The sequence below is a fragment of the Tachysurus fulvidraco genome, chromosome 12, assembly GCF_022655615.1.
Source record: "Tachysurus fulvidraco isolate hzauxx_2018 chromosome 12, HZAU_PFXX_2.0, whole genome shotgun sequence".
Classification (NCBI taxonomy): Eukaryota; Metazoa; Chordata; class Actinopteri; order Siluriformes; family Bagridae; genus Tachysurus; species Tachysurus fulvidraco.
The window spans coordinates 16,259,570-16,286,673 of NC_062529.1; the positions used below are offsets into that span (position 1 = coordinate 16,259,570).

General features: G+C 37.3%; 2 protein-coding genes across 6 annotated transcripts in view; one reads left to right on the forward strand and one right to left on the reverse strand.

Annotated features, from left to right (window-relative positions):
• LOC113659726 (proline-rich membrane anchor 1-like) overlaps nt 1-8,822 on the forward strand; it is a 10,063-nt gene extending 1,241 nt beyond the window's left edge. The window contains exons 2-4 of one of the 2 annotated variants that reach the window (XM_027172711.2): nt 533-674; nt 2,280-2,406; nt 7,310-8,822. In XM_027172711.2, the coding sequence (XP_027028512.1) occupies nt 533-674; nt 2,280-2,406; nt 7,310-7,403 (363 nt within the window). In that variant the 3' untranslated portion in view covers nt 7,404-8,822. The remainder of the gene's footprint in view (nt 1-532; nt 675-2,279; nt 2,407-7,309) is intronic. The other variant, XM_047821068.1, reaches the window with a different exon arrangement.
• Nucleotides 8,823-11,570: 2,748 nt separating this feature from the next.
• Nucleotides 11,571-27,104, reverse strand: part of LOC113659279 (protein unc-79 homolog) — a 33,479-nt gene continuing 17,945 nt past the window's right edge. For 3 of the 4 annotated variants that reach the window (XM_027171958.2, XM_047821907.1, XM_027171957.2), the window contains exons 23-51: nt 26,478-26,635; nt 24,805-24,986; nt 24,423-24,624; nt 24,093-24,272; nt 23,644-23,712; nt 22,942-23,243; nt 22,599-22,781; nt 21,246-21,411; nt 20,980-21,129; nt 19,544-20,785; nt 18,804-18,905; nt 18,133-18,249; nt 17,918-18,020; nt 17,249-17,389; nt 17,126-17,164; nt 16,937-17,049; nt 16,766-16,851; nt 15,857-16,030; nt 15,702-15,770; nt 15,470-15,580; nt 14,244-14,348; nt 14,060-14,137; nt 13,889-13,978; nt 13,557-13,732; nt 13,285-13,468; nt 12,985-13,188; nt 12,505-12,582; nt 12,335-12,376; nt 11,571-12,236 (exon numbers count right to left, since the gene is read on the reverse strand). In XM_027171958.2, coding sequence (XP_027027759.1) covers nt 12,048-12,236; nt 12,335-12,376; nt 12,505-12,582; nt 12,985-13,188; nt 13,285-13,468; nt 13,557-13,732; nt 13,889-13,978; nt 14,060-14,137; nt 14,244-14,348; nt 15,470-15,580; nt 15,702-15,770; nt 15,857-16,030; nt 16,766-16,851; nt 16,937-17,049; nt 17,126-17,164; nt 17,249-17,389; nt 17,918-18,020; nt 18,133-18,249; nt 18,804-18,905; nt 19,544-20,785; nt 20,980-21,129; nt 21,246-21,411; nt 22,599-22,781; nt 22,942-23,243; nt 23,644-23,712; nt 24,093-24,272; nt 24,423-24,624; nt 24,805-24,986; nt 26,478-26,635 — 5,035 coding nt within the window. In that variant the 3' untranslated portion in view covers nt 11,571-12,047. The remainder of the gene's footprint in view (nt 12,237-12,334; nt 12,377-12,504; nt 12,583-12,984; nt 13,189-13,284; nt 13,469-13,556; nt 13,733-13,888; nt 13,979-14,059; nt 14,138-14,243; nt 14,349-15,469; nt 15,581-15,701; nt 15,771-15,856; nt 16,031-16,765; nt 16,852-16,936; nt 17,050-17,125; nt 17,165-17,248; nt 17,390-17,917; nt 18,021-18,132; nt 18,250-18,803; nt 18,906-19,543; nt 20,786-20,979; nt 21,130-21,245; nt 21,412-22,598; nt 22,782-22,941; nt 23,244-23,643; nt 23,713-24,092; nt 24,273-24,422; nt 24,625-24,804; nt 24,987-26,477; nt 26,636-27,104) is intronic. The other variant, XM_047821908.1, reaches the window with a different exon arrangement.

Consider the following 27,104-nt stretch of genomic DNA (forward strand, 5'->3'; position numbering starts at 1 on the left):
TGTACCAAAGTACACATATGAACACCAATGACCACACAGATAATAATGAGAACCTACAGGCTAGTGAAGGGTCAAGTGTAATGTATTCTCCTCATATCCCAAAGGCCTCTCACTAGCACTTCTGAAAGCATAAAAAAATCCCACTTAATCGGTGGGAGGTTCTTTTAGAAAGGATTTCACAATGCTGAATTGTGCTGTGTTTCGTTGAATTGTCGTTGTAAGTGAAGCACTTTCACTTTTTTCAACTCTGGGCATCTAATCAAATATGTGTGTGAAAATAAATGATCATATTCATCGATCTATACATCTTTCATGTTTCAATATTTTATCAACTATGGCACAATGTGAAGTCAGTCATACAGGCAATTTCACTATCATAGTAGATCTACTCTGCCTCCCTCCCCGCCCACACAACTTATCATGCTGTATGTGCATGGTTTGTGGAGGCATATATCTCTCTTCATCTTCCTCTCATCCATTTTCTCCTACTGCCACCTACTCAATCTCCTTCAATGTTGTCTCTGCCTCTTAGGCTGAGCTTCAGAGGTCATGCTCACAGCTTGGCTCTCAGAGACGAGGTGAACACTGCCAGTCACTGTGCCACTGCAGATACTACCCACCTCTACCTCCACCACCCCCACCTCCACCCCCTCCTCGGCTACTCATCCCCACAGGTAGGGACTCTTCAGCTTTGGTATGCACTTCCTGGTTGCCCCACACATTTTGACTATGCATTTAATCAATAGGGATGCAAAGTCAGTTGTGATTATATTCAATCAGTTATGCAAGAGAAATTAAGTGTTTGTATATTGGTTTAAAATCATAAGTCTTAAGAGAGCCTTTCTTAATTGTTTATAGAGTTTGCTCCACTGAGAGCTCTAGCTGTGATAGAACATGATTTGGAGAGTATTGCCTCTTTTGCAGAAATTAAAGTCTTTCTACTTTTATGCAGTGTTTGTTCAAACAGAGAAATAATCACGTCCTGGTTACCCTTAGGGAGTTCCCCCGTATGCCTAGAGCAGCTTGTGAAATGTATGCATGCTGTTCTGCCAGGCACTGTAGTCAGCTTTCCCTGGGGGAGCCTATGATTAAAACTCATTAAGATTAATTAATTATATTAGTGTTTCAATACAGATAGGGAGAAAATAAATTAAGCCAACAACCCAGTCTAAATTTTTAACTTAAACAGGGAGCAACAATGACTTTAAAATAAATATTCATGTGTTTTCAACACGAATATTAAGATCCTATGGACCAAACTGTAGCAGGTGTATTTTTATAGGTTGTTAAGTGCAACCAAGACCCAACCATTTATATTTTGAACTGAATATAGTAATGCACTTACAGTATTACACTACATCACATTACTAGTCATTTATCTGTTCAGGTAATATGGAAATCCTTTAAATAGGAGGCCTTCCAAATTTACCGTGTTGCTTTGGAAATACAGTCACAACTCACTTCAATAGGAACAGCTGTACACCTACTTATTCGTGTAATTATCCATACAGATAATCATGTGGGAGCAGCGCAATGTGTAGTCATGCAGAAACATGTCACAAGTTTCAGTTAATGTTCACATCAAACATCAGGAAGGGGAAAATGTAAGATCTCAGTGATTTTGGTCGTGACTGGGTTGTTGACATGACTGGCTTCTCATATTTGAAAAACTGCTAATCTTCTGAGATTTTATGCACAATAGATTTTGTTGAGAGGTTTCAGAGAAGAATGGCCATACTCCATCTAGCTAAATGGGAATAAAAATTCTTTAGAACTGCAGTGAGCTAAAAAGCATATCAGAACACACAACATGTAGAAGTTTGAGGCAGTTGGGTTACAAAAGCCATAAACTGGAAAGTGAAGCTACTATGGCACAAGTTTCCCAAAACCAACTGGACAGTTAGAGATTTAAAAATGATTTTACTAATTCTGATGTTTATTATTTTTAGTCATTTTCCTTTTTCCCTTTTTTTGCATTTGCCATTTCTTGCTAATTTGCTATTTCATATTTCTAAACTGACATCAGTAAAACTGTATTTCTTGCCAGCTGTGTACAGTGTTGTCTTCAGTTGGGTGTGGATATAAGTGATCCATTACGTAATTACTTAATTGCTCTGAAATAAAACCAGAGAATAAGAATAATTGATTTCTGTGAGTGATTGAGAGAAAATATTTTATTGAAATTCATTGTAAAAATGACTGACAAACTGAATGCCATTTCACTCTTGTATAATCCACTAATGCCATTCTTAGAGACTTACACTTTGTTGTGCTTTCAGTGGCTGAGTCTCCAGTTCCTCTGCTTAGGCCATGGTGGATGGACTTCATTGTGGTTGTGACAGTAGGGTGCACCTCGGCTTTCTTTCTACTCTTAATTCTTCTCATCTGCTTTAAGGCCATTAAACGGTATTTACTTCACTCACTGGTTTGTTTATGAAATATGTCTCCAAGTGCATTGATTATACCATGTGTAACGGAAAATAGTTGTTTGTGAAAAATATTTCATATCTGCTATTTCTTCGTAACAAACCGATATTAAATGTGGATTTTTATTAGGTCAAATTAAAATGAATCAAATTCCCATTCATTTCCAGCATATCAGTGCACAACTGAACTCTACTGAGTACTACAGTTAAATATCAGTCTCAAATGAGCACAACTCTTAAATGTTCATTCGGTTTATGACAGCAACCTGCAGTTATAATGGTTGATTATTTTGAAACTTTATATAGTACTCTATAGTCAATTTAGCTGCAGTAGAAATTATTGACCCATTGGCAACCCAACTCGTTTTTTACCGTTCTGTTTGCTAATTTGCCGGCTATCCTTATCCTTGTCTAGTCTAAATTTCTTAACATTGGTGGATATTATAATTATAATATATTATAATATAACTGTTATATACTACAAAATGTGTTGACCTCAAGAAAAAGGCCTGACCCAAGGAACTGATATATACAGTTAAATAGATAAGTCCATAAAGAGCTTTCACCTTGGCATGCCTAGATACAAGTGGCTAATAACAAGGAAAAATTTCCACAGCCTTCATGCCTGCTACATTAGATATTATTTGATGTATTACACTATGGATAAGGTCTTAACATCTGTCCAGTCAATTATCTCAGTGAGACAGCAATCTAGCAGATTATTATTTCCCAATTCACTGGTATTGAACTGAATGACCAGCCATAAAATTAACATATGCTGTACTTTTAACACTTCTGATGCAATTATGTTATGAATCTGTTAACTATTTACATGAAAATAAAATATGTGCTATATTAAGGTTACAAAAAATATAGGTGACTCTAAAATTCACATTATGAGCACAAGCTATGAATTATCATGCCATTTCTCAACATGTTCTCTGTATTCTGAGAAAGGCAGGGGCAAACGCAGGCAGCAGAAATAATGTGTGGCTGGCCTTGAAATTCATCATGGCAATTCTCCAGCCTTCTGTAGCCGAGGGCAATCCTTAGTTTAATACTGCACTTCAATTCCAAAGACATGGCTGCTGTATTCCTGAACTCAAATGATCATTTCTGAAATAATATGGCCAATGATTTTGGTCGCAGGTAAGCATTTTATAATTTTAAATATTTAAATTATGTTGGTAGAAAAAAAGGAACTGACATTGTACCAAAAATACTGCAAAAAATCACAAAGAATGTTTTACAGTTGACCTGTTTTTTACAGGACAGCATGGCAGAAAAATAGGAAAAATCCTCAGTATCTATTTTGAAATTCCCCTTTTGTGTATGTAAATGTAATTCAGTCATTAATACAAAATAAAATATAACAGAACTGTCAAGATCCTGTCAAGAAGATGAAAGCTGGCTCCTACTTATATAGTTATTTATCATATGTCTTCTTTACTGGTTACTGGTTACAAAAAAGCCAAACCTACAGACATACATAAGCTAACCACAATAAAGTGATGTATATTTTATGAGCTAATAATTTTTTAAATAGGTCCTTTTCCTCCCAGCATTTCTTTCTCTAATTTGGTCACCTGCCAATTCTCAACTCTTGCCAAATCTCTCCTATCATACAACAATACTACCAGATATGAGAAGCCAAACAACCACAACATCACGGGGCAGTGAAACACTTAGAGGAAAGCACTATTTGCTCCCTTGATGACCACAGATAGCTATGCAGCTAACTAGCTAACTAAATTTCACTAAAGATGTGACAACTAGGTGGATCCAAATGTAAATAATCAATAATAAATTATTTAGTAATAACTTAACAAACATACAATTAAATTATATATTTACGAGTTACGGTGATTATAATAGCAACTTGGCTGTACTGGTTTTGTAATACTGTAATATATTACGCCACTCAACAGACTGACTACTGCAGCTCAAAGCACTTTGAGTTTGATTGATGCCAATATGTTTACATTTGAGATGTCAGTCATGTTCATTAAGGTTTCAAAGGCTGACAGTTGTTTGCAATGTACAATCCTTTTGAGAGGTCTTTCATTCATCATATGGAGATGGACCAAGAACAGAGGGCAATAAACACGGAGGTACTTTTTTCTGAATGAATGAGTAAGCAGCACAATACTCCACTGAGATGTTTGAGGAAAAAAATAACCAAATGTCTACATTTAATTTTATTGTTATATTATATTGACATTTTGGGGTATCCCTGGCTTCCCATGTCTTAGCAATCTAGCAATCACCTTTTCTCAATAGCAAAAAAAAAAAAACCACTAATGTTATGCTAGAGCTTGTTGCAAAGGTGTTAACTAAAATATTTTAGTAATCTATGCCAAATTTATAAATAGTCAGATTTGTCACAATGTATAACATAATCTGGTATATTAATTCATATACATGATTTAAAGTGGGAAATTTTGTTCAGATTCGAGCACAGAAGCATGGTTAGAATGTATATTTTGAATAAAACCTGAGGTGTAGTTTAGCTAAAGTTTATTGGTTGTTTGGAGATAGGTCATGAAAAACTATATATGTATACACAGGGCACAATATTATTTAGCACATTTTGGAGAATTTTTTACATCCCTTGCTAAATTGAGTCTGTTGGTTAGTGAAACAGATCTGTAGAAGCAGTAGTTTATTTAGTATTACATTGAACATTGTTACATGAAGTGAGATTATCGTTCTTTGTTAATGTCTTCAATAGAAAAGACTTTGGAGTGTTGACAGTAAAGTATAACAATCTCAGATAAAGAAAGATATGGTATGTGATGGATGATATCAAAGTTGGCCATATACTGTACGTCCAAGGCTAAAACAGCTGGTTAAGTGACTACTTGATAGTTTAAGCTGCTAATCAACTGGATTTAGAGAAGACACCTGTATGATTTGTGGAATAGCTGTATAACCTTTAATAGCCTTTATTTAATACTCCAGGCACAATATTAATACCATTATGTTCAATGAATACTCAGAGAAGCAGAAATTTAGTCTGGATTCATGGTTCAAGGCCACTCTTCAATTTTGCCCTCCTTTCTCTGTTGGGATGAAAAATAAATAAGCTGCAGAGCGTTGATGCCACTGGAGTCAGTCTGATATGACAGCAATCCCATTTCCAATAACAGAAAACACTTCACATCCAATCCAAAAAGCTAAGGTAAAGCATATGTCAGGTACAGGGAAGGAAGACTAACCATTTCATTAGATGCACAAAATAAAGGTTAAAGTGGATCGAAAGTGCAATATGAGCTAAAATCAGAGAGATGGCATGTCTGGGCTTTTGAGATGTACTGTATCTTTTTCATTACAGCATAGCCACCCATTTATGATGGGTTTGATACCACAAACAATACTCAAGATGATGCAGGCAAGAATGTTTTAGAAAAAATTTTGAATAGTTTTCAAGTTAATTTCAAAACATCTACCCTGCCAACCCTCTCAATTGGTATTGTCAGAAGAAACCCTGCAAGCTGTGTATTTTTCTTGGGTTAGTCATATATCAGTGAATAAGTACAGAAATTCTCTTCACCATGAACTAAATCCAGCTGCTATGAGATTCACATATACAATTAATCTTATGCAAACTTTAGAGGAAAAAAGTCATTAGATATTAACAAGCTCAGAAATTAATTGACTTAATTAGTGTCAGACCTATGTATGTATGTGTATAATAAAGACAACTGTAACACAACTGTGAATTTAGCACAATCATCCACCCACCTAGTTAACACTGATCTGAAGGTTTTAAACAGCACAGCACTGACATCAGAATTCTCCTCAAAACTTCAAACAGAGTTCTGCAGTCGGACAGCTTTGGGATTAAATATTTATCAATTTCATGAAGGGTTATGTCACCACATGGCATTTGTCAACTCATGGCATCCATTATTGAGAAGCCTGGGTGGTACATGGACCATGTGATGCCCAAACAAACAATAGACTGTGGAGTAAATGCAGTTAAACACTCAGCTGAACAATCTATACTACATTTTTTACTGGGGAAAATCAATAAATACATTGATCTCCTGTGAAAGGTTTGCACTAATAATTGAATAGTCCATTGTTTTAGTTGATATATAAAATCTGGATCACTCAATGAATAACATTGAGTTGAATTAACAAGATATGTTTTACACAGTGATATTTTGAACAACAAACTGCACTATTTTCAGCTCCTCACAAGGACCAACTACATGCATGAGACAGCGGTCCTGAAGAAACGGCCCTCAAATCTTTAACAAATTTAACAAATCTAGAATTCAAATTTGAGCTAGGATCTTCCCTTTCCTCGATGTTCTTTCTTAGGTTTAGGGATCTTAGCATCAGTAGAGCAATCTGTCTAAACACCAGTACAGCAAAGTGTATGAGAAACAATACCTGCACTAACTGCCTTCAGCTCAGTTCTGAGTTACATAAGCCAAAAAAGGACTACTGCCTGATGTGGCATATAAGGCATAGTGCAGTGGAGAAATATAATAAAACTGAGGTAATGAAAGGGAAACGAAGGGATGGATGAATAGTCCATGTTGAGTAATACTGTCTTACGCAGACCAAGAGACATCCAGCATCATGTGGGCGTAGCAAACTCTGTTCTTGTTCATGTTAGGGAGCTAGAGAGACCGTAGGAGGACTATAAGATTGATCATTTTGTTATTTGCTGGAATAAAATTATTGTACCAGCCTGGCTCCATGCATTATTTCCATCATTTGTATATATGTGTGTGTGTGTGTGTGTGTGTGTGTGTGTGTGTGTGTGTGTGTGTGTGTGTGTGTGTGTGTGTGTGTGTGTGTGTGTGTGTGTGTGTATGCAAGCTTGTAATCAATAAATAAACCGAATCAGCGCCTTGTTTCTTTTGCAGGAAACCTCTTAAAAAAGAGGAAAATGGCACCAGTCGTGGAGAATATGCCATGAGCTGCCGCAAGAAAAAGACCACTAATAATGTTGTAGTGTAAAACAGACACACATTAAGAGCTAATGACATCTCTGCATTGCTGCATCTTATCTTCAGAACTTACTGACCCAACGTGCAGCAGAAGTGTGAGCCCAAAAATATGATGTCAAAGCAAAGAACGGAGCACAAGAAGAAGGTTAACTTTTTGGAAGACCGCAGCCTGGGCTATCACACTATTGCTCTGCTTTCTCAGAGATCCACTTCCATGCACAACCTGACAAACTGTGGCATAGAGACAATGGCATATATTTGCATGATTTTTTATTTCAATGCCAATATACTAATATATAATACCAGATGCTTTATTTTACTTTTGATGCACTGGTCTCAAATCTAATTTCTAAGCATAGCGTTTTCTATTTATTTAATAAATTATGATTATTTATTTTGTCAACATTGCTATGGGACAGTGCATGTCTTCTAATGAGAAGATGTTAAAAAAAAAACAACTGGCTGTGTTGTTCAGCTGTATCTTAGGAAAACTGAACACATGAGTTTGCATGGTATATTGTGCACACATAAATTAAATCCTCCTTGTGGAAATTTTGTACTCATACTATCATGTTCAAAAGATTTGTTACCTTGCACAGTCAAGGCCGTGGATTCATATTTGTGATGTATTTATAAATGTCTATGTGATATAATATTGAGACAAGCCTATGCACAGATACTTATACAACATGTTACATCATTATTCTAGGATGAACCCTGGAGGTCTTTCCTGGTGTTCTGCATTAATTCTGTGGTATAGCATGGTTTCATATTTGCAATGAGACTAAAATGCCTGTCTTGTATCCTCCTTAAGGCTAGCATTCTAAACACTCCTTTGTCTGTGCAACTTTCTAGTGATTACAAGGACAGTGGACAGTCATACAGGAGGCAGTCGTTCATGTTCAGATGTGATTACATACTAATTGTTCTCTTTACAATCCAGCAGACAAGGGCCCTTCCACAAAAGTCTACACAGATGCCTGATGAACATTAGTACTTCACTGATGAATGATTGCAAGAAAGCTGGCAGCATTTCATCTGTGCTAAACTTCATGTAGGCTGCCATCAGAAAGATAATGAATGTCTGTAATGTTTCTGATGTTATAATGACAGTATAATATAATCTATATGCGTTATATGCATTACAGTTGGTTTGTATTAATGGTTCAACCATCATGTTCTGTGTCTGAGTGCTCTTTCTCTGTCTATCTAACTACTTGTGAAAGTTGTTCTCATCTGCACTGTATCCTAAAAAATCTCAAAAAGCTATATGTAAGATATATAAAATGTATTATATGTACAAATGAGAGGGAATGATGCATGAATGTAAACAGTGATTTCAAGATACTGTACCTTCTGGACTGTTATTCACTCCTCCAGAGTGACTAAATATGTTTATACATAGTAGAAATAAAACCTTGCAAATGGATAGCTCTGTTTCCAATTCACTGGTGTTTCACAGGGTAAATAATGTAGTGATATCTGTTGTTTGGTCCAAGTATTCTAATTACAGTTGAATGATGAGTTATACTACTGTATGTCTCAAATGACACTCTGGGCAAATAACTAAATGTCCTAATTTTCTAGGATATATTTTGTATAGAGAAATAAGTAATGTTTTCCTTTTGGACCGATTAGCAGCAATGGAACATTTTAATGTTAATCTTAGTAAAACCAGATATGAACATTTAATTACATTTAACAGACATGTTTATTGAAATGATTTCATGTGAAGTGGACAAATTAGAACAAATCCCATTGTTCTAATGTGGCTCTCTACAAGCCAAAGGACTGCATCTGATTCAGGAGTGGCATGATGCATGGCAGTCCCAGGGATCTGGGTTCGATCCTGCAGTCAGGTTAGTACCAGTGTGTTGTTTGGTTCAGGTTTGTTTCCCTGCACTGTGTAAAACATGTAGGCAGTTCAATATATGGATTGGGGACAATAAAAAAAATGCTCCTAGATGTGATTGTGTGTGTGTGTGTGTGTGTGTGTGTGTGTGTGTGTGTGTGTGTGTGTGTGTGTGTGTGTGTGTGTGTGTGTGTGTGTGTGTGTGTGTGAGAGATGCTCGACTGGTGTCCTATAATGGGTTGAATGAATGAATTAATCTGGTTGAAGAAAATACATGACAGCAGAGAAAGTACTGCCCTCACATTATTTTGTGTGCATAAATAACATTTGTAATTGTTGTGAATATATTTGAGTAAGCATAATAGTTTATCCAAGAAATGATTGCGTGACATTAAGAATGTCTGACAGCAGTAGTCTCAGTGTTTAACCAATGGTTAAGCCACAAACAGTGTCTCACATGCAATAATAATTGTACTCAGTGCAAGATTTTATTAATAATAATAAAAAATAAAGATCCTGAACTGTACTTTTCTTTGTCTCTGAAGACAAAATTAGAAGTACAGCTTGGTACCTTTATTTCATAGCGTGTGATTGAGACTATCATAAGTTCATACTATGATTTCTTAGGACAGTACAGGAAATATATTTGTAAGATAACTGAGAGTGTAGTTGGAGAGTGAATATGCTGTCAATAGAGTTGAAGGTGACATTCATCAACCCAAGACAGATCTTTTCAGTACCACCTTCCCTGAGGGTTCTTGGAATCTACTGGCCATCTTTAATTACTGATGTCCAGCTGGCTATTCATCATCTCAGCTATCCACACATATGGTTCAGACTGTGGAGGCAAGGCCGGATCAGGCAGGAGCGGAGCCAGGATCTGCGAGAATGATTATATAAGCAGCTCTTAATGAGTGAGATATTTGAAAGGGCTCTGAGTTCAAACGACCATGGCAGGCGTCTGGCATATGCTGCCTCTGAGCATGGGGAGTTGATTACACACGCACAGGCACACACAGGCACACACACAAGGGTCTCTTTGATGAACAGGGTTTAGAGGTCGAATTGGAAGGGTGCCTAACCCTCTGATTCGCTCGAGGGCAGGGCAAGTTGCCATGGATGATGTGTGCTTATGTGAGTGAGAATATTTATAAAACATTATCAATACTTTTCTAAATATTAAAGATCATGCTCTTTTATTGTGATTTTTAAATTGTTTTTATGTCACTGAGGAAGTGCAATAAAGGCCAAGTAATAGAACCGTTGTCATTCTGTGTATGCAGAGGTGAAAACTAAAACTCACTAAACTTCAGGACAAAAACAAAATTAGGAAAGGGCAAAATTGCTAATGTGTAATTTAATGAGACCTGGCTAGAATCACTTGTAGGCATGTTGTAATTGAGTTTGTGGCATATCTAAAAGAGCACAGCAATTTAATGAGTGAAAACACATACTATTCTCTTGCTCCAGCTGGCTTGTTTACCTCCATTGTCTTTTTCAGTATCTTTATTGAGTTATACATCTGCCTGGGCCTGGTTTGTGGTCTGATTGATTTGTGCTGGTATAGACAGACCTGATGTTAGAATCTGAACAGGAGGAGGATGGTACTGGTCCACAAATTTAATTAGATTAACATGCGATATGCCATTAGTTTTGCTCCATGTTCTATAAACAGACATGTATTTTATCTTTTTTTAAAGGAGCAGTCTGATATTGTAATAATCATCTATCAAATTTGAACATGCAAAGTAAGGAAAAAAATGAAGGACACGTCCATGTTTATCTTTTGTTTACACCATGCTAGCAGGCTAAATGTGAAGAGTGATGTATAAATTGTTCTCTTCAAATAGCAATCTATATAGCAGGTGTTATAGATTTAAGAAGTGAATATGTTTGTATAGTAATTGGTCTAAAGAAAATATTCAGAATACAGCATAACTAATTTAAATTTGTATTAAATAAAGTGCATCTTTGTTTATTTCTGATGCTCTTCCCAGGCATGTTGATATATTGGCATGTTAGGGGGAAATGTTAGATTATTTCTGGGCAAGAAAAATGTACAGAGAGTATAAAGAAATTAACCAGATCCATTTCATACCAGCAAGTGAGATAGTTATGATAGTTACTGATATCTTTTGTTAGATTTTACTTGAAAATGTATGATTAAAATAGATCTAGAAATATTTTTTAAATATTACAAACCGCACCTTTAAGGTTAAATTAACTCCTGAGTCTATTTTTATTCTCCCTTAAGGTTTTAAGGTATAAATTTTAACAGGTTGAATACAAATTAAAAACAGATTTATTTTATTTGTTTTACATGAAATAAACATTATTATAAACATATTGATTAGAATTTAAGCCCTATACATCAATCATCATTCACACAATTACCTTTCTCACATATTATGATGATACATTAAAGGTGTGTACTCTACATTGAGTGTGACTTTCACACCATTTAAACAGTCTCACAGAAATACACACACACAGTAGGAAGACTCCTGCGTCTGTATGCACCACATGTGCTCTGCTGTTCTGGCACCTTATAATTCAGGGTCACTCCCCTTATGCATGATCATGATAATTACATGCAGACAGAAGGAGCTTGATGAAGATATTTACAGTCACACTTTTTAGTTTTGCTACCGTAGAGTTGCTGTTGCCAAAATCCACAGAATACAGTATAATTATTTTCATACAAAAGCATTGCTGCAAAATACTATATCTGAGTTTAAAAAAAAGGATGCTGGTTGGCACATATTGTTGCTGGTCTTGCTGAAGCTCCTGTAGGATGTCACATCACATGGGATAGAACTGTGAGGCGGCCTCAGACGACTGGATCTCAACCTGAGCCATTTTAAACTGAGTACACTGCAGCCACTTGCGCAAGGCAAAAGGAAAAGTGCTAGAAGCAGGACCCTGGAGACATTGGTTATTTACTCGGTTCTGGATGGCCTGGAGACGCAGCTGGAGACCCGCAGATAAATGCTGCAAATAAACACACATTAATCAGCTCACAGAGAAACAGCTGCTGTCTGGGTTGTATATGAAAGCCATTGCCATAACGCCGAACGACAGATACTTACATTTAGACTGGACTGAATCATTGGCAGCCACATCGGAATTAACTAAAGCAATGGGCAAGAAAAAACAGTTTAAGCATCAGAGATGGTAACAAGAATACTGACTTTTATGTGCTGCTCAGTCAACATAAATCGTTTCTTCAGTAGCAGATGTTTAAGGGATCCAAACTCACTTTCACAAAAATGGTTGAATTACATTCTTGTAAAGCTTCCATCAGACTGATGACATGCAAACACACCATCTCTACCATCTAAAAGAGAAGAAACAGGCAGTCTCAGAACAGCTGTTTTTGTGGATTTACAAAATAGCTTTATGCTCCTAATCATGCAATCACATACACAATTCTGCAGAAAATCCTGTTTAACTGCTGAATTTAAAAATATAAATTGAAATATGTACTAATAATCAGAATACAAAGGGAGTCATATGTCCAGGTAATTTTGCTCAGCTGTTCTTTTATGCTCCTATATGCAAACCAAATAAACCAAATCGTTTATCCGATGACTCAGGCTTCAGCCTTCATTGGTGTTAAAGGCACAAGTAACTCTTAAAATATAAGATGTATTTATAAACATAAACATACTCTGTATGACAATAAAGAAATTTAGCTTTAATGATACATGTGGGATAACAGTGGAAATAATTATCTTACTACTTTGTTATGAGCCATGAGCTGGAGGATGCTGGGAGTGACTCTGCTCCAGAACTCCAGCCCTGTAAGGATAGCGCTTGAGGAGAACTCATTTTGGTTTTGGTTCTGCCCAGCTGGTGTTGCAGCTGCCTGCTCACAGTAGATGGTCCACAACTGAGCAAACATGAAGGCATGGAACAGGGAGCACATGTGGAGCACGGATGTCTAGTGAAATAACAGTAGAAACATCAGTGCTGCATTTTCTTATTTCAGGCTGCATATATATGAACAAATCTGGATTAAGTTGATCTGCTGATGTACCTTTGATTGCTCTGGAAAACCAATTAGGATTACAATAAGGTGGTCTGCGATGTGAGAGCCAGCATCCAGGGGAATGGGCATACAAGACGTAGAACCTTGATGCAAAGCACAGTGGGTAAGAGATCCCAGCAGGAGCCAGGAAAGCTGGCGAATGTGGGATACACACTCAATGAACTCTTTGGGGCTGAAAAAGAAAGAATATGACAATTCAAATCCTGTTAAAAAATGAATCATGTGGTTGTATGGCCATGACAAGCTGAGAATACTCTTACCCCTGTTGCATTGCAGAGGGTGGATGGTAGAGCCATGGCAAGTAGCGAATCACAGCCTTGTTATCACGATAGTTACCTTTACTGATTTCCATGGCTGCTACCTGAGCCAAACCCACTTTTAGATTCCCACCAAAAGTATCCTCATGAAGGGGTTGGCAGCAAGCTTTCATGTGACTCTAAAGGACAGACATATGGAGTATTTCCAATAACAGTGAACAATTGGATCTCTGTCTGCCCTAGTTTTGAAGAAATAAAACTGATAACAACTGATCAATCATATGTAATGAATACATATGCTGAGTTATGTATTCCTGTTTTAATGTATACTAAACCTTTAATTTCGTTAGAGTATGCATGTCTGCAATAAAGTCCAGCAGCTCACTGAGGTACTGCCTCAAACACTCCATAGCAGCTGTTGTGCACTGAAATAAAAACAGAGATGATTCTTAACAATTAATACCAATAACAGGACACCAAATAATTCTATGCAATGTGCTGCTCACCCCAGGTAGTGATGATATCATGTGTTTTTGGAGTATCGTAGACTCAGACAGCCGGGTTCCAATGTCAACACATACAAACTTATTAAAAACATAAAAACATAAAAAATAATTGAGTATTTTAGTGTGTTTAGGTTTAGTATATCTTCTCAGTGTCATCTTTTCAATAGTGTGAAAAACAAACTACCTGGACCAGTAGAAGAAGGTTAGTGTCAGGAATTGGAGACTTGAACTTCAGTGCTTGTAGCAACTCCAGAACTACTGCACGGGACATGTAGAACTTATCCCTCTCCTGCAGAAATAGAAACGTATAGAAAGAGGACCTGAATGCTGAATGCTGAGAAAAATCTCATTCTCCTTCATTTGTTGCCTTTGTCTCTGCATTCTAGTATGGTACTATAATGCCTAACTGTCTCCTGTGCCATAATGAACTTTTCTTGCTCTGTCTCTTTCAGTGTATTGTTTTCCATGCATATTCCATGCTGAAGACCAGGAGATTAAAATGGCAGTAGGCCCAGCTCTACTTACAAAGCTCCAGCCCAGATAAAAAGCCACTTTAACTGCTGCCTCTCTCTTTCTCTCAGCAGTAGGATCTGTGTCAGCATATTTAATCGTTTTGGGTGTGAGGATAAGCTCAGACAACACACTGTAACAATGTCACTATTTCTGATGTTTTTATGGAAGTTATTTTAGAGCAAATGTTTTACTCAGTTCAGTATGCCCTCAGTGTCCATTAAAGTACATTATTAAAAATAAATACTGTGGGATACTTAAAAAAAAAAAACGCCTAAGAAAAATCAATAGAATTGCAAACGTAAAACACATTACTGATGGATGGGATGTTATGGCGAACTATGTGAAGGACAATCTCCCACACTGAGTAAAAAAATCTGTAGGGATTCACTTATGATATTATCAGCAAATCTCTGGAGTGGATGTATAGCCTCCTCCTCTGGACCTGCTTTCTAAAATCTGAAAATCAATAGACACAGATGGAATTCTTCAAGTGGAAGGTAGGAAGAGAGAAGCTAGAGGGAGACCATATTTCATAACAAAGGAAGGATACATTTATATCTAGTGTACTCGGCAAAGGTATGCAGCATTTTGATTATTGTTAATGAGAAATTTAGCATTTTCCAGATACAATGATTTGCAGAGCATAATTTCTATAACAAGCACAGTAGACTAGTTCTTGAGACAGCTTTCTTTAAAAATGTTTCACAATCACAATAACATATATATCTATATTCAGTATGCCAAGTACTAATCACAGATGGTAGTCAATGACATAACAGTTCAGGAGATGCTTCTAAGCTGTCCATTACAACATATTTCATAAATAAATAAACATTTCCATTTTCCACAGTACTATAAGAAACCCATGCACTGTAAGCCTAAAGACTGTACACTTACCTTGCTGAAGGTTTTGTAACAGAGGCCACAGAGCTCAACAAGGTATGAGAGGCTGAAGACGCCGTACTGAATAACAAAGCTCAGCAGTTTAGAGGATGGCTCCAGCAAACTCTGGAAGAAAATTTCAGACATACATTTTTGTCTTAAGTGAACCCCAAAGTCTTCAGCATTCAATTAAAATGTATTTTACATCATTTTGTTTTAAAACAAACAAGTGGTTAAATGAGCTTACTCTGGTTGCACTAGCAGTTGGAATCTTAAGTAAACAGATGATGATTCTCAGGCTGGAGTCTAGTGGATACTTAACAAATCAGATTGAAAAAATTAAGTCATGCATATCTAAATGATTTCAAATCTACAATCTAAGTAATTAGGAAGGTTAAATACCTTCAGAGGAACTACTGCAGGAAGTTTAGTCAGAAAGTTTTGGAACTGGTTACAAATGGTTGTCCAAAGATTACTAGGGGAATCCATAGGAAGAGCCTCCATGAAAGTGGCAATGTTATCCAAGCAGTGTAGCATTGCACCCCCTGCAGGCAAATTCTTCTTATTGTTCAAACCCTTTAAGAAAAAAATTTCAAGAAATACTGAAAACAAATAAGGAATATTCATGTGCTATACAAGATACTGTGCTCTGTTTATTCAACAATGGTTACATAGCCTTTAAAATAAAAATAGAATTAACTCAATTGCAAAACTTCACATTCAAGAATACTGCAGTGCAAATCCCATTTTTACAGACTGCCCAGAAGCCAGGAAAAATAAATTATTTGACTCTTTGACAAGAGTGCCATCTGCTGGTAAATTGTATGTATTTTTATATTGTCAGAGATCCAATAGAAAAGCTTGCAGGACCAAGAATGGCTCAGTGTCAAAATCATACACATCAACATTTCCAGTGTTAACACCTACAGTGTTGTAATTAACTCCTACAGTGTGTGTTTGAGTCCATCTGGACTTCTCATGTGCCAGTGTAGCTTAGTGGTATAATGCTGGCTTATTACTAATTTGGTTGGACATAAGCCATTTTGTTATCTTCTCACACTGTTGAAAGAGCTTATGCTAGACTGGATAAAGTGAAGGAGGAATGACATTAGAAATCTGTCGGTGCAGTGATGTTTTCAAATTCACTTTTGCTAAAGGTACACGCTCCAGGGATTAGAAGCCCTGTCCCATTTCTTACAACCTGGTTTTGTAGAAGAACCCTATAAATGTCACATAGTTGCCAGAGATGTGATCTTGTGCTCTATTTTGTGTGTATTATAATAACAAAATAAAAATCATTTTATTACCTACCTCAAGAAGCTGGCTTAATGCTGCCACAGAACTTAGTTCATTGAAATCAATGAGAGATGCAGCCAGTGTGCGGAGGAAGCTTCCATCTAAAGTACAAAAACATTACAGATAAGTGATTTGTAAGTGTTTGTTTTTCATGCAAGTGTGTATTAGGAGTAGATGTTTGGTTACCTCTGATGTTGCTCTGGAATAGCTGTGGCAGGATGCCATTGGGGGCGAGCTGATGGAGCACACAGCGCAGGAACTGCTTAGCTACACCAGCAGCATTACCGGGGATCAACATGCTTGAATGATCAAAACACACATAAGTTGCAGGGTGCACAGGCATAATAACATACACACTTAAGACAAGACACATACCTTTCAGCCTGGCCTGAATAGCTTGCACTAGATACCAACCTATAATGTAAAACAAATAACATACTGACTTTACTAATTCATTTCACAGCCAAGCGTGTTGTGCAAAGGCTGTGGAAACTTTACCTGCCCACTGACTGCATGATGTCGAGGAGTAGTGGAGCAGCCAGGTCTGGACTCAGGTGGGTAAACATTGAGAGAACAACTACAGCCAATGCCAGGGTTTCTTCATCATACTCTTCTAATACAGCACCACAGTCCCGACACCTATTTATATTAAGACGCACATAAAGAAAGCAGATATTAAATAGAAGTATCATTGTGGCATTTTCTGTTTTTTCTGTTTAAACATTTCATTAGGGATGCACAGACACCGTTTTTTTTTTCCAGACTGAGTACAAGTAAATAGACTCTGGAAAGAGGTGTAAAGGCAACTGTCTGTGTCTCAGTACTAAAACGCTTACATACATGACAGCATACACTCAACTGACTGCTCAACACTCATTAATATTCTCATGAATGTACAATTCACAGCATCTTGTGCTCATTTTTAAGAACCAAACTTTCTTAACCTGATTAGGTTATCTGTATTTTAACGCATGGTCTTAGATACTAGTATCAGAGCAAATTTTAGACTTAAAATTAAATTTAAAAAAATATCAGACCCATGCTCGCTAAAAGTAACGGAATCAATGAATCCCAACATTTAACGTTAGAACTGTAATGCAGACTTTCTTGTCTTTCTTGTATATGACAGAAGTCTCAGAAATGGGGAAAGTCACATAAAAAATCCACCTGTCAGCCATATTGGTGGGTTGCTCATCAATAAAGTCCTCTGGTGCAGGCACAAACATGCTGACTGTGCTAGGAGCAGACAACAGGCTGGCTTTATTGAGACCTGGAGGGACAAATTCATTAATGTTTTTAGCTTTGTCTGATTTGTGTATAACATTGGCAAGTGTAGAATGCTATGTAAATGTGAGCAGTTCTTTTCTAGTGTGTGTAAGAACCTGTTTCCCAAGTGCTGATATTGTGTGGAGCGCTAGACTGATGTTCCAGCTGTCTCTTCATTAGCTGACTCATTGTCACAGCTCCCAGAGAACCTCGTTTTGTCTGACGGTACTGAGCTGTCAGACATAAACAAAGATGCAGAAAGAAATGTAAAGAAAGAAAAACAAATATTAAATACATTTGAAATACTCCAAACAAATGAGACCTTAAAATATGACTTTTTAATGAACACAAACAATTCATTCATTTAATTCACATTTCTTTTTAGGTATTGTGAAAATTAAAAAAATAATAACAATCACATTTTAGAAATTACAATATTTTTATTATTTATGATGAAATTTAGATTTAACACAATTAATACTCTTTTCCCTTCTACTGACTTAATTTCAGCATGTAGTCACTGTTTATAAAACCATTATATTCCCATTATATTTATTTGGTATGTGTAAATGCATGTACACCCAATAAAATCACAGTGTGAAGTCCTACTTCACTCAGAATATAGGTTAGGAAACGCATTAAGGAGGGCTGATAACGTCATTATGTTTACATGAGGATAAAGGGATCCAGGTATATTTAGGCTGGTTTAATGGAACAAAGACAGCTTTATGAGCCAGAAGTACAACTTAATTTATATGTAATAGATGCAAATATATTTAACTCCTACTTGTTACTGAGGAGCGGTTGCTTGTTTCTGGGACTGTGGCTTCAAGTGCTGGGGCTGAGGCTGACTCTCGTGGCTTTTCCAGTTTGGACAAAGTTTTGTGATCTGTAAGGCAATTCAGGAGGTTGATGGGAAAGATCTTTTTTTGCACATTAATATGTTGAGACCATGTTATTTTATTTACTGTAATATATTATTGACTGGTAATATACCAGATATGTTGTATGGGATTGTTAATATTCAAATGCTATGTATACTATGGGATCTTTAATTATGTGGTTACAAAAAATATGTGGTTACTATACTATGCTATGTATACTGTGGGATCTTTAATTATGTGGGTCATCAGTACAAAATTTACAGTACGACATCTGAAAATTAACACCTCGTATTTCAAGGGGTGACAATAATGAAATACTAACTTTGTTAGAGATATAGTTTGTTAGTTTGTTAAAGGTATAGCATGGACACTTTTTTCCTTAAATTCCTTTTGTCATTTAAGAGATTAATTTATAAACAAAAGTATTTCATTTTTACTATACACTTTGATTTATTCTGTATATTAAGGCACCAGACTGAAATCAGGTCATTTTCTCCTTTCTCTGATTTGCACACTTATTGCTGAAGGTAACATTCTGCACATGGAAATATGGACAAAATGAAAATGTGACTTCTGTATTTACATATAAATGAAAACACACAGATAAAAGTGAAATACACAGCAATGTCACAAACTTGTTTACCAGAGTCTGTGGTCTGCTCTCCTATCTTGTCCATAGTGTTGAAGGAAATGTCTAGGTATTCCCTCTGGATAGCACTGACTGCAATCTTCCTCTGTTTACGCTGACGGGGTACAATCTGGATCTTAAACTCTGCCTCCTCACTTTCATCTTCTGGCTTTGGCTCACTCTCTCTCTCATCACCAGTATCCTCATCATTTTCAGCATCATTCTCATCCTCACTGTTGGCTCCTCCTTCTTCTTCTCTCTTGACTTTTAGTGGGTCTAAGCTTTCCAGTGTATCCTCAGGGATGTTGAGATACACAGATTTAGCAGATGGGCTATCTCCGGTTTTGTATTCTGACTGCATATACCCGTCATCTACAGATGTGTCCGGTACATGCGCTGACTTTCTCAGCAGGTCTCTTTTCTGCTTCAGGGTCATGGGACTCTCTAACCCAGGATGATATATGGGATCTGGGAGTTCGAGTGAGGCAGTAGGGGTTATAGAGGGATTTCTACTCTCAGCTGACTGCACAGGACTCCCTTTGGCAGGGCTTGTGGATCTGCCTTTAGAACAATCCTCCACACTCACTTGGAAAAGAGGAGATAGACGAAGAATAGTGCTGGCAGATGACGGTGACGGATGCTCAGATTTAATCTGCATTCCAACTGGTGGTTTTGACAGAGCCTCAAACAAGTCTTCATCACTTTCAACAATGCGCAGTGGTGGAAGTGGTTCAAAAACTAATGAGTCACTGTCAGAGAGTGAAAGAATGGACCGCTTCTCTGGTATAGAAGTGCAGTCTGAGGAGAGATCAATCAGGTCACCATCTTCTTTCCCATGTGCATGCTCAGAAGAAATAACCAGGGGAGAGTCAAGCCCTGCAGATTTATCCTCAAAAGTCTCCATACAGCTCAGACGTACTTCTGGAATAACAGGCCTGATGTTATCAAAATGGAGATTAGATCCGTCTGAGGAACCCTTGGCACGTTGATCTGCCCTGCGTGACTGTCTTGTCGTTGAGCTAGAACATGAGGGTGGTGGAGGCGGAGGTCCTTGCAAGTCACAACGATCAATGCAGGATTTACGCCGGTGCTCATCCAGGTTGAAGAGGATGGAGTCTGTGTTGACAAGGTCAAGAGATTTCTGTTTGTGCATGGCCTGTAGTCGCTTCTTCTTGCTGCTGCTGTCTTCTCTTGCTGGATGCTGCAGATTGTCCTGTAGGGTTCCTGCCTCCCTGTATTCCGCCAACTCAATCTCACCTGGATTAGATAGTAAAAGCTAAAACATCGGCTTTGAAAAAGGCTTTTCCTAAAATCTCATAGAAAATTCACTGAAATGTTTAATAATGTGGCTATGTTACTGATCTGTGTTATTGTGCGATGGGCTAGCTACAAGAACCGGTTCATGCTGTCAAAATGCCACAGAATTTATTTCATACTATACCAAGACCTACTTCTTTGAGCATTGAGGTCCACAGGCTGATACTTGACAGACTTGCTGCCTCCAATCCTCTTAAGCCGAGCAAAGAAGGTCTGTGATTCCTTGTTGCCTGCCCCAGTGGGAGTGTCATGGATGTCTGATTCATCAAACACACTATCCTCCTCTGCAAAACAAGACATACAACTAATAATAATTAATGATCAATTCAAACCAAGAGGTACTGCTCCTTTTATTGGTCCGTGTGCTTTATAACGCTCACAGTGTTCATTATAATTTTACCTTTTTCCTTCTCACTATAGCGGCTAATGTTGGAGTTGTCACTGTAGAGCGGGCCAGCTGAGGCATGTGGTCTGCAGCTGTGGTATTGTGCATTTAGAGTGTTAATGGTGATGTGGATCAGGTGCAGCACAACCTCTTTACTTACATCCATGTCTCTGTATGGGTACTGCAACAAACAAATAAATAGAGAGGTTGAGTCTAATTATTAAAATTTATTAACCACTTGCAGATTTGCATTCCTCACTCTCAGCATACCATGGGGAGGACAGTAATCAGAAACACAGAAACCTGTAACAATACAGTAAGGTTAAGGACCAAATAAGGAGTAGGCTAGAAAAGTTTTATTTCTTCTAGGAATGCTGTCATACAATTTCCAGATGGTAGGATGTTCAAATGACCATAACACTGATAATCCCATGACAAAAGATTGATAATCCCTTTAGCAAGGCCCTTAACCCAAAACTGCTTAGTATAAATGAGATTTAATTGAGATGTAAGTTACTCTGGATAATGTTGTTGGTGAAGGTTGTATTTGACTACATACAGTTCATTAAACAATGCTGAGTAATTTATCAGTATGTATAGGGGCATTAGCATCCTTAAATTTGGGAATGTTTGCACCAAAGTATGCATCTTATCCTGTAAATTTGCTTCAGATTTGTTGCCTGCTCTATGACCACTTATAGCAATCATTTAAACTTAATTGATTCCAAAAACCATTAATCCACGATTGTAATCACCTTGGTAACAGACTTGAAAAGGTATTAAAGGCATCCTTCAGCTCCCTGCAAATGCAAATCTTTCCAGATATCAGAAATATTGTGTATTGCTTTTTTCTATTCAAGTCAAGAAGCTTTTATTTTCATTTCAACCATATATAGCTGTTGCAGTACACAATGAAATGAGACAACGTTTCTCCAGGACCATGGTGCTACATAGAACAAATCCAGAGCTAAGGACTTAGTCCTAGCCACATAAAGTGCATCTGTGTGACCTGGTGCAAACAGAAGTCAAAATAGACAATTTGCTCTTTCTTTGATGAAATGGCTTTGGAATGGTGACCCTTTTTTGTGTTTTCTATGCTGCCCACTTAAAAAAAACATGAATTTTTACTGTTGAGAAAATAACTTTCCAATTTTTGAGACCTGCATTTTTGGCCTCCACTATTAGGTATTTTTCTAGTTTATAGTATACATATTATTTCATATTTGATATGTGCCGCCATTTGGCAGCACATATCTAAGCTGGTGAACATCTTCATAATACAGTACATAAACAGCACTGTCTTAGGTTAGCCTCAGGTGCATGCAAAATAATGGTGTAATGCATAGGTGCCTTCAAAATGGTCTGTACCTTGTAGAGAATGACAAGTAAAGCTTTGAGCCACATCTGCCTGATGTGTGGCCTCAAAGCCCAAAGTGAACAGCGTGGTGCCTCCTGAAAGTTGGGTCTAAGCTGAGGGCATGTGCAGTACTTCAGCACCTGGACCACAAGGGGCAGCATCTGCTTCCCCAAACCGATGTTGTAATCCATCACCTTGTAGTAGCATTAACACAGATAACAGAACTAAATGTTTGCATTAATTTGAATATATTTTTTAGTGTTTTGACTTAATATGACTTATTGCATTTTGATTAATTTGTTTTGTTTAATTTTAAGGTTGCTATTACATTAGCATATCCAGTTAATATCTTACCTGTGCGATGCCGGCAATGAACGCATTGAAGCAGGTGGAGGAACGCATCTTCTGCGGTGCGATCATAAAACAGCCAATTTGTTGATCATAGCCTAGCAATACATAGAGGTGCCTCTTGACTGTATTAAAGGCTTTGGCACTACCAATATCAGCCTCTGCACTGCTCTTATCCTTTGCCATGAACTTCATTAGCACCATGATAAGCTGGTGAACGGTCTGATGATCTATGCCACTGTCCTCTGGGAGGAGGTCCTTGATGACTGAGTCATCCTCAGGAGGGGAGCTCTGACCTGGCAGATGGGCTGCAGAAAGTGGAGGTTTACATATTCAGCATCTGATTGGAGGGCTTCAGAATATAATCTGAGTCATAAGACATGAGTGCTAAACTTAGCCCAGTGATTCATCTAAAGGTTGAGGTGGATGAAAGAACTGGTTCATTTAATTTTAAGGTTATCACTATAAAATCTCTGGACAGAACTGTGGGATGTGCCATCAAAGCAAATATTTAACCACTCTTTAAAATAACAGGTGGTATGTGGGTAAGCAAAGCAAAATAAATGGAAAACAAACCCACATCGATACAGTGATAGTCCGATTATCTGCTCAACAAATAAACTGTGAGCGATTAGTCTCATACTACAACATTAAAAAGAGATTTTAATTTATTAATTTAAACCACTATTGGTTGCCAAAATTAATTACCTGGCAAGACTTTCTCAAGCATATCTCCAAGTGTGGGTGCAGAGTACTCTTGTCTTGTAAGCCTTAGAGCTAAGAAATCACACATTAATTAGATAATTACACACAATCTCACCAATGATTATAGACATTTACATTAAAATGGCTATTTCAGAAAGTATATGTGTGTTGATATTTTTTTTTTTAAAATATGTACATTGTAAAGATGATGCTACAATATAATATAACTTTCACTTTACTATCTATGAAGTGATTTTTGGTTAATTCTCTCTGAGCATTGTTCTGGAACTCAAAGCATTGTGTGCAGTGACTATAGGGTTGAAACACTCAAAATGACACAGCAATAAATTATTAATACATTCTAACACTGGTGAGAGGCTGCAGAAAGATGAAGGTACAAGAGAAAAAATAGAAACAGACAGGTTCAGGAACAGACAAGTGATACAACTCACGCAGCTTGGCACAAAATGTCTCAGGCAGGGAAAAGGCACGTTTAGATTCGGATGTCCCCTTTACACTATCTTTGAGAGAGCGGACGCTCTTCTGCCGATTCCGTGCAAAACGAGCACGTCTGATCTTCCACATAGCTGCATCACTTAGATTGGCTGTATTAGTCCGAACTGCAGTGATTGCTTTGGTTATAAACGAAGAAAATAGGTGGTTACTAAAGCAGCACCATGCAAATTTCTTTTGTTTTTTTTTGTCTGATAGCTTTTGAGATGTCTACGCAACAAGCTTTAATTATGAAACACACAGGAATACACAGATATACACATGCTTACTAGTTGGGAAAGGAAATTCTTTGTTGCAGTCCAGGTGTAGCTGAGCCTCAAGGGATAATGTCTCAAAACGATTAACAAAGAATTCCCAGCTCAAAGCAGGGATATCCAGTTTTAGAGAGTGCAGCAAAAGCAGTTTGCTTAGGATTATGGGACGGTCTCTCACGACTGTGTCAAACTGGAAGTCCAAGCACAGACACAGGCCCTGATGGGAAAAAACATACACTCAAATACAATATCACAAAACACAGCAGCAGAGGTACTATTTAACATTACTACATTACTGTGTGCTTGTTATAACTCTGTTAAATATTTCAGTTATGGTGATATAGTTCAGAATATAGTTACAGTTAGATAACTATTGTGTGTGTGTTTGTGTGTGCACCTGCAGTGATGGTCGTTTGAGGGTGTCTAGCAGTAGCCTGGCTCTGGTGGCCACAGCAGGGTTAACATCCTCGATACTGGCCAGAAAGCAGCAGAAAGCCTGAGACAGTGAGTACTTCAGAAGGTGACTCTTAGTAACTGAGCCAATATCCAGAAAACGACAGAGCACTGCAACCCGCTCCACTGTAAACACAAACACAATTCAGTTATTCTTTTAATATAACTTTTCTGTAATGACTCTAACATGACCAAATAGTGGAATACTAACACGCTATTGAGGCTACAGCTACTCAGATAAAGAAAAGCCCAGTCATTAAATCAATACATGTGATGTAGTGCATCAATAGATGGCGCACTATTGTCAGCCATACACGCCAGGCTTCCAAGGCCACCAGAGCACATCCTTTTCATTTCTTATTATAATATGGGGATACACAATTTACAGTAAAAGATATTACAGATTTTTTTTCTAATCGAAGATTAGATTAAATTTACAAATAAAGTTTGCTCTCTTTTATGAATTAACTGATCAAATACTAATCTAAGTTAATTCGTAATTAGTCTCTTATAAGCTTATAAGTAGTTTTATAGTTTGTGGACTGATTAAGTCTGAATTCTGATGTACCAATACGTGATTTTTGGTACTCAATATTAAGTATGAAGTATGAATAACCCAGTTCTGAATATTTCCTTCTTATGAAAATCTACTTGTGTCTGAATGGGTTGCCTTGCCCCTATTCTTCAGATTGCGTTCTAAACAATATAATCTAAATTAGTGAATACAGGGTGCAATATCAGACAAAAAGCAGTCTTATCCACACATGGATCTAATCAACATCAAGGAACAATTCCCTTTAATTCCATGTAGCTAAAAGCCCTTTAGCCAAACAATGGAAAACAATATATTTAACAAGCAAAACCAATACATTGTATGCACATCTTACATGTCTTAAAACTCCTTAAAATACAAGCTTCAGATATTTCAGTCAAACATTTAAAAAAATCCTGAAGAACTTGATCTCTGAACAGAATGAATGACTTTAAGATTGAATATGCTGTTTAGAGTTTTCTACACTACTTTTATTTTTGCACTGTCTCTGAGTAGGAGTGTACAATTACAGCACAAGAACTTCATTGTATATACTGTAGATCCTTAAAGCACTCTTTATGTACCTGACAGTAAATGTGAATGATTTGACTTGCATAAAATGAAAATAAAGTGAGGAATATATTTATAGACTGTGATGCAGATTGCTGCAGGTGTATATTCTTTTTCAACTTCATTAATTCCATCTAAAGCACATTCTCACTCTGTAATGATTGAGTCAAACATCCTGTCACTTATCCTACAAGGTCATAGCTCCTCTCTGCCAATCATCATAAGAGGCCCCTTTAATTCAACAATTCTTCAGTGCTGTAGGAGCAAGCCCAGTAACCAGTAACCATAGCAACCAAAAGAGAATTAGCTCACAGGCACACTCATGCACATCTTCATAGATTGGCACAATGGTGATCTGCGAAGAAGTATGCAAAAACGGAACATCAAATCACACCTATTCCTAGTATGCTGACATATTGACCTTATTTTTTCATATTAGCATCAATGCCACAATATCAGTGATTCAATTCAGTCAACATGAAAATAGCAAAACCAGACTTGCAAACAGATCTGACCTGCTTCAAATCGAATCTTCCAATCCTTGCTGTTGAAACTGTTTTCCACCAATTTCCAGAAGATATCAGCACCATGGGAGAGTGACAGAGCGTGGAGCAGCTGAGGCACTGCCAGGGAGGCCAGCTGGCAGAACTCAGACTTCAGCATGGACCACAGTCTGGGCACCAGAGCAGATCAGAGCAGTGCATCACACACTTACACAGTGACTGGAACACATCTTTGTTCTCTACAATGGGCCATTAAATATATTTTTTCTGTGCTGATTTATGGCTATAGTAGTCAGAATACGTTCAGATAAATCATAAAATAGTACTTAAAGGCAGGGTCTCTGATTTTTGACAAATACTTCAGAAAACTGAGTCGGGCCGAATAATAAACAAAAATCAAAACATCAAAACAAACCTTTAGCCAATGAGCAGAAAGGGGCGTTGGAGAGAACCGAAGGAGCAGGAAGTTGGCCGCATATTCACAGATTGGAGTTTCCCGAGTCAATAACTCCTGAGCTAAATGCTGTTACTACACAAATAACACCTCTTTTCTATCGTAGTAATGTAGAGAGGCAGCTACAACCACGTTTTGTGTAGTAACAGCGTTTAGCTCAGGAGTTATTGACTCGTGAAATTCAA